This window comes from Monopterus albus, unplaced genomic scaffold (assembly GCF_001952655.1).
Source record: "Monopterus albus unplaced genomic scaffold, M_albus_1.0 scaffold213.1, whole genome shotgun sequence".
Classification (NCBI taxonomy): Eukaryota; Metazoa; Chordata; class Actinopteri; order Synbranchiformes; family Synbranchidae; genus Monopterus; species Monopterus albus.
Genome location: NW_018128093.1, coordinates 708,389 through 715,793, shown reverse-complemented (window position 1 = coordinate 715,793; position 7,405 = coordinate 708,389). Strand labels below are relative to the sequence as shown.

Genomic DNA, 7,405 nt, shown 5'->3' with positions numbered 1-7,405 from the left:
AGGCCTTACAGCCTGCAGCTCTAGACAAACACTTGGCAGCAGCTTTGCAGACTCTATGGTTGGCATCGATCTGCAGGGCGGCCAGGGTCTGCAGCGTGCATCCCAGTGGGAGGAGCTCTGCGACGCGACGCCCTCGCAGCTTATTTAAAGCCTGCCTCCGTTTGGGGCTCCTCAAGGCTGACAGCATGTACTCTGAAACAAGCCAGTGATGAATGTTAATATTAATACACCTAGTTTTGGGAAAACAATCTCAGCACAAGGTCCATTTAGTAGCTGTTGTGGAGCTTTCAACCAGGTCACATGATTTTTATTAGCAGAGGAAGTTGTGATGGAATTACAGATATTCAAATTTCTATTTTTTCTGAGCACTTTAAGGACTTCTCATCCATGTCTGCTTCAAAGCTGAGGTTCACAGTTCATTCTTGATCATGGAAGCAAAATTAGGTTTAGGATCTGTATGTACTTCTTTGTTTTCCTGTGCCTTTATACGTGTACCTTGTTTGACGTGGGTGGGGCTCCATGGGACAATTTAATGTCGTGTACTTTCGTGCTCCAATCAGGACGTGGGTATGGAACATTTCAGAGCAGTTTCTGTAGGTAACTCCGATGTACGTCCAGAGATTTAAAATGACAGCTTTACCTTCTTTGGAGAGGCGTGAGATGTGCGCTCCCAGCTCCTGGATGCTCCAGCGTTTCAGATACACTGACAGCTGGAAGAGGGTGACTCTGTCTGGGCTGCAGACCGATTGAGGGCCAGGCACCATCTGACTGGCCGTTTGGACCTGCTGTAGGAGCTGAGAAAACACTGCAGAGAAGGGAGAGTGAAAACACTGCTTATGGTCCAGTTAGTCAGTGTTTGACTGTTGCAGGAGCCAACATCTGTTACTGCCTAAAAAGGTGGGTTGAAGTGCTTGTCTACCTTTTTCTGACTGACCGGGCTGCTTGGCCTTCACCTTGTGTGTGTAACGTTTCTTTAGCGTCTTGCAGAAGCTGTCAGGGCGGCAAGAGAAAGGAGAGCTGCTGTCGCTCACACACTCCTCCCAGAACAACAGCACGTCCCTCATTCTCTGGGCCTTAGGGAGGACTGAGGAGAGTTCACACTTATTTACCCATCAACTCTGCAAACGGGTAACAATCCAAAACTGAAACACTGTGTGCTTTGTAGAGTGAAAAGCATGATAAGAAATGGCTTCATTAAAGATTTGACTTAGTGTTTTTATCTCCATACGTGAGCCTGTTGTAAATGTCATGCTAATTGGGTATTAACTGTAGACAATATGTTGTTCTGTGAAGACAAACAGATCTTTCACTGACTGTCTCGAGCAGTGATGTTGTCGTTCTTCTCTAGCAGCAGACAGCTGACTCTGTCCAGGACTTGGGCCTGAAGAGACATTTCCTCCAGCAGCTGCGTCTGAGACGGGCTGAAGTCGGTCGTTCTTATCATCTGAGGGAACGTGCATTTGTTAGATTTCGAAAACCAAGTTAGACAGTGGAGACAGACAAGGGCAGCAGACAGTACAGTCTTCTTGATAGCACAGCACTACATAGCCAGCTCAGTGTCCTGGGAAGGCTAACACACAGCTTGTGATTCTACACCTCACCATCTACATTCATACCAATGTTCAGTGCCAGAGCAGGACGGCACCAGAGATTGTGTTCTGGCACAGAGCTCCAAGAAACATTTGCATTTTTATTCAACATGACCACAGTATTCACAATATTTCCCTTAACCTGAACCATACTGTACAATAGTTTCAATGCACACCGTCTGTCGATAGGATGTTTATATTACAGACTTGAAATGAGCCGAGCTCCGCGCTATGAAGACTAGTTTCTCGCCACAACCTTGAGGATAGCCACTCTATAAAAGAATGTTTTGTCTAAAAATGAATTTCAGTATGAAATATGGGTCACATCCTAGAAACAATATGAACACTAATCCTGAAAACTCAGTAAAAGCAATAGTTCAACTTCTGGGCAATGCCGATTTTTCTTATTCTTGATGTCGAGTTGGAGAAGATCGATAGCACTCTCATGTCTGTAAGGTAAATATGAAGCTACTACTGGGAGATGCTTAGCTTGGCAGGAACAATGAAAGCAGTGGGAAATACAGCAGCCTGTCGCTGTCTGGTCTGCCTGAACACCAATAAAACTCAATAGTCGCCTTGTTACATCTTGTTTGTTTAACACCGAAGTGTAAAAAGCAGAACTCGTGTCCACACTAGCGGTTTATCTTGTTTCCAGTCTTTAGATTAAGTTAAAATCACAAGGTGTGTTCATACTAAATATGAGAGTGATACTGATCTTCTCATTTAAATATTGGTAAGAAAGTGAGCAAACGTGATTCTCAAAATGTCAGCTTGTTCCTTCAATGTGGACAAACTACAGGAAACTACTGTACCTGTAGCAGGATGCAGCAAATATCCAGGTGTGTCTCTAGAGCTTGGTCAAGACCCCAGTTCCCAGAAGTCAGAGGGGTGATGACCAGCTCTTCCTCAGACGCTGACTGGCTGTGCTGGGAGAGGAGGCCGAGACTCCTCAGAGTGCTCTGCTGGAATGAACTGATGCTGGTGGGTGGAGAGAGGAAGGAGAGATCAGCTGTTTTACAGGGATGCTGGCTGTTTACTGATTTTCTGTTATTGATCTGGAAGCTCACCCGCTGTCTTTCAGTCTCATGCTGCCCAAACAGGAAGTGTCATCATCTGCATTGAGGTCATGTGACAAGAAGTCAAAGCTGCCCAGGACTTCCTCCACGGCCAGAGTCTCCTCTGATGAGGAGCTTCTCAACAGAGACAGGTCATTCTGCATGAGAACACATGCACGCATTTATAAAGCTAAAGGGCTAAATGATTGTGTACAGTTTGTTTACAGGTGTTTGTATCCATATATATGAATACACAGGTACCTTCAGTATAGTTGAGATGTGTGATATCTGGTGGTCCAGAGCCTTGAGCTCCTTCTGGTTCTGTAACATCTTCTCCAGCTCTGCGATCAGGGCTCCCAGTCGGAAGGCCTGGGCCCTGCGCTGGGCGCTGCTCATCCCCATCCTACCAGGGGTCGGAGCCACCATTGTTGGTGAGGAGAGGGCTACAGCTGGGAGCTCAGGTGAAAGAGAGGGCAAAGCTTGGGCAGAAATGGGAGAGTCCTGGAAGAAACGTGGGAAGGGAGGAGTCTGAGCCAGATGAAATCTCATGACACAGGTAGTCCCTATAAGTTCAACATGGATTTCATACGTCCTGAGCTATGTCTCCAGTGCAGATAGTAGGTGCACTTTAAACTGTATCAGCTTCAAAACTCCTAAAAAATGAACATATGTCTGTAATTAGATATTGTTTGATGACAAATACTGGTAGCTTTTTGTACCACTAGTAGAACTAAAAGCAAGGTCCAGGACAGGAGCAGTAGTCAGGGTGTGCATCTGTGTTGTTGTCCTCTAGTCAGTGCCACTAAAATGGGACTCCGTTGCTCCACAACAGGGCTGCAGCCCTCACACCTGTGGCTGAAGGATTGTTTCTTTTATCAGGATTTCACTTGGTGCTATATGACATGAATGACGTGATGTTCTACCTGCTGGTTGACAGTGTCCGGTCCCAGGACAGAACTGTGTGTCTCAGCATCTGGTTCTCCAGCTGTGTTCTTTCTGAGGATGTCAGGAGTGCTGAGTCTGCGTTAGGGACAAATATCAGCTTATTCTAAAAAAAAGCAGGAGTCAAAATATTTCAAGATTTTGCATGGCGGTATCCAGAAGGCAGGCAAGATAGTGTCAAAAATAAAACAAAGTGAAATTTAATCTTATTTACAAGCACAGCTAGAAGGCCCATCATAAGATACCATTATATTTAGCAACATGGTTTAGCTTTAAAAGAAGTGACGCTATCATGCTCGTCTGAAGAGAAAGTAGTTAGTAACATAACGTTATGGAGGCCACATGATCTGTGCTCACATGGCAGGTGTGTTGATTAAATACCAACTCACAAGGTGAGAAGGCAGTGCTCTAGAAAAACAACAGGACACCCGTGTCTCAAACACTACCAGAGACGGATTAACTGACAGAGTGTCTTTAATGGTGATTATCATTAGTTCTTACAAATTTAAAGCTGTATTAGGTGTTTCCATTATTTTGTCCGCCCCCTGTACAGCCTTTGTTACTAGGCATTCATTCTAAAATGTGAAAAGTATAAACACTTCGTTGTTGCTGAGTTCAGCCTCACCTCTGCAGGGATCCTGTCATACTCTTTGCTGGTGGAGATGGACTTTCTCCCACACCTCCCCACTCCTCCTCTTCCCCCCTTTCATCCATCCTCTTCCTCCTCTGACTCTGCTCCGCAGAGACCTCCGGGGATCCTTCCTCCTCCAGAGGCAGCTGCTGGCTTCCTCCCAGGCTGGTGCCTTGACTTGGGCTGGAGGTGTAGCTGTGGGTCCGTGTGAGGCTGTGGAGGAATTGATCACAGTGAGACATAAACACACACGTCTGTAGTGGCAGCTTTCACTTTACGCTTTAGAATTGGTGTCTGTTTGAATCTTTGATTTACTGCACTGTGTGGAGAACAGTGGTATCCTGGACATTTCATCTGTGAGGATATCAGCTATAAGATGATTAAAGGGATTTTCTGTCTTGAGAAATACTGGTCACACTCAGCTCTTCTAACCTTTAAAGATCAGAGGTTTGGGAAGTACTGCTCTACAGGAAAGGGTGTTATTTAATGATTACTAACAAATCCCATGAAAAAGACCAAGACCTAGCTGATTGTCTCTGTAGTCACTGCCGTACCTCGGGGTGTAGGGGGATGGAGGGCTGTAGTTTGATGTGACCGAGGGGTTGGACAGGTAGCTGAGCAGAGACACACCTCCTCTGTTATGACGTGTCTTAGGCACCAGAGACGGGAGAGAGCTTTCTCCATCCTGCAGCTCGCGCACCATCGACTGCAGAGAGTGGACACATATCAGTTTAAATATCAAACTGTAAAGTCACTGCAGCTGATGGCAGAGGAGAGAGTTGTCATATGTTTAGTTGCTTGAGGGAGACGTTCAGGAAATGAAATATCTGATTTTTAAATATCTGAAAATCAGATTTTTTACTTCCAAAGTAGCAAAAGAAACAGACATTCAGTTCCATATGAACAGTATGGAGAAAACGCTGCCGCCACCACTGCTGTCCTGTTGTCGCTCCATCACACCGAGAACAGTTTGGAAAATCTCCATACTTTCAGTCACGTGAAATGTAGGATTTACTGTACAGTAGATACAGATCTTCCAAAAAGAAATTATGATTATTCTGCTGTTGAAGCTCAATACTAAAAGCTCCTTGTTAAATCGTTCACATAGTTGTTTGCAGCACAATGTTCTGAATGTACTGCCATGTTTTGTCTATTTACAGAGAACATCTTGTGGCCGTGCCAATAAACCCCTCTGAATTTTAAAATGACAGTTTGCTGGTTACTGGTACAGGCCTATGTGCATTGTTGTGAACTGTTAAGGGAAAACACTCTATGTGTGCGACTCTGTGTGAGTCTGTCTGATGCAAGCACCTCGCTCCAGGGGTTCAGCCACTACAAACCACACAGGGTCTAATTTTCATTTGTGTGGTGGGCACATTAATGTATTTTCTCAAAATATGATTGCAGTCATTACATTTGAGGTTTATTCTAGGACTGGGGTTAGTGGTCATTGCTTCAGGTAGAGATGTCTCCAGGGAACGAACAGTGCTATGTACGCTGCAACCAAAATAACCTTGGAAATCAACTGGACTTGGATTTCTAGATCGAAGATGTGATGATATTTAGCTGTAATGATTGTGTAGGCCCACAGGGTGTCACTGTGGGCTGGTATAGGCTTGAATAGCAAGGTAGAAAAAACCCATGTTAGTGAGTTGTTGAAACCGTGCTCCGAATGGATGTTCAAATAAAACCCTTCACGAAGTCACAAATGAAAGTCTCATGGTGTCAGAAGTGGGATGTCCTAGCAGCTTGAGAGAAGACGGACCTTTGGAACAGTGACATGGCGAAGTTTCATGCACCTGAGTCGTTCGTCCTCACCCAGCCTTCGGCGTGTCCGGACTGGAAGCAGCGCTTTTCTCGATATCGGATTGCTACGAAGCTCGACCAGGAGAGCGGGGAAGTACAAGTTAATACTCTCTTATATGCTATGGGACAAGATGCAGAGCCCATATTCAGCACGTCTACATTCCCAGAAGAGGAAGATGATGATTATGACTATTATGAAACAGTGGTAGGGAAGTTTGAGGAACACTTTGTGCCCAAGAGAAATACCATACACGAGCGTGCATGTTTCCAAAAATGCTCACAACAAAAGGGAGAGAGTGTGGAGGCTTTTGTGAGACATCTTTATGAACTAACACAACATTGTGAGTTTGGAACTACAAAGGACGAGCAGATAAGAGATCGTATTGTCATCGGGATCGCGGACATTGAAGTGTCGCAGAAATTACAATTGGAGCCAGACTTAACGCTGGAAAAAGCCATCAGTGTGGCTCCACAGTCTGAACTCATCAAAGTGCAAAATGCTCATGATCGACCTACTGAAAATGAAGTAAGTGTCGTTACACACAAATTCAGGAAATACAAACCATTTGGAAAGAGGCATGCTAGAGACACAAATGACCCACAGTACAAAGTAGCAGATAAGTCAGCTAAAGGGAAAAACTGTACTAGATGTGGCAGAACACATGACTATGGGGCCTGTCCTGCTACAGGGAAACGCTGTCGAAAATGCAACAAGATGGGTCACTTTGAAATAATGTGCAGAACTAAAAACGTGGGAGCAGTAAGAACTAAAGATACAGACAGTGATGAAGGCAGTGAATGGTTCTTAGGAACCGTTACAGGAGAAGACAATAACAATGACAAGTGGTTCCAAGATCTGCATATCAATGGGACAAATGTGAAATTTAGAATCGATACTGGGGCTGACATTACAGTAATGTCAGAACATACTTATCGATGCTTGCCACGGCGCCCTGTTTTGAAAAATACTAAAGCAGTCTTCACAAGTCCTGGAGGAGAATTGAGTTGCAAAGGCAAATTTCTGACAGATTGTGAGAGACGAGGAAATAAGTACTCACTTTGGATTTATGTAATGAGAGGTCCATACACTACAAACCTATTGGGAAGAGAAATGGCTATGAAAATGGGACTTGTACGTCGAGTGGAGAGACTTGAGGCATATGAGGATGTTTTCGGGGACAATGGTCTACTAAAGTGCGACCCTGTTAAAATAGAACTCAGACCTGACGTTCAGCCCTACAGTATTGCCTCGCCACGGCGTATTCCATTTCCTATCCTGCCACAAGTAGAAGAGGAACTGAAAAGGATGCAGTCACTTGGCATTATTGACGAAATAAAGGAAGCTACTGACTGGTGTGCGCCCATAGTGCCCGTAATAAAAA

At 44.8% G+C, this 7,405-nt stretch overlaps 1 protein-coding gene across 1 annotated transcript in view; it reads right to left on the bottom strand.

Annotated features, from left to right (window-relative positions):
- Nucleotides 1-4: 4 nt before the first annotated feature.
- ripor3 (RIPOR family member 3) overlaps nucleotides 5-7,405 on the bottom strand; it is a gene marked incomplete at its 3' end in the record, with an annotated part of 39,077 nt that continues 31,676 nt past the window's right edge. Inside the window, exons 14-23 of the mRNA XM_020619054.1 lie at nucleotides 4,772-4,923; nucleotides 4,212-4,430; nucleotides 3,568-3,664; nucleotides 2,906-3,145; nucleotides 2,657-2,802; nucleotides 2,402-2,567; nucleotides 1,315-1,444; nucleotides 920-1,084; nucleotides 641-805; nucleotides 5-192 (exon numbers count right to left, since the gene is read on the bottom strand). Of these exons, the coding sequence (XP_020474710.1) occupies nucleotides 5-192; nucleotides 641-805; nucleotides 920-1,084; nucleotides 1,315-1,444; nucleotides 2,402-2,567; nucleotides 2,657-2,802; nucleotides 2,906-3,145; nucleotides 3,568-3,664; nucleotides 4,212-4,430; nucleotides 4,772-4,923 (1,668 nt within the window). The remainder of the gene's footprint in view (nucleotides 193-640; nucleotides 806-919; nucleotides 1,085-1,314; nucleotides 1,445-2,401; nucleotides 2,568-2,656; nucleotides 2,803-2,905; nucleotides 3,146-3,567; nucleotides 3,665-4,211; nucleotides 4,431-4,771; nucleotides 4,924-7,405) is intronic.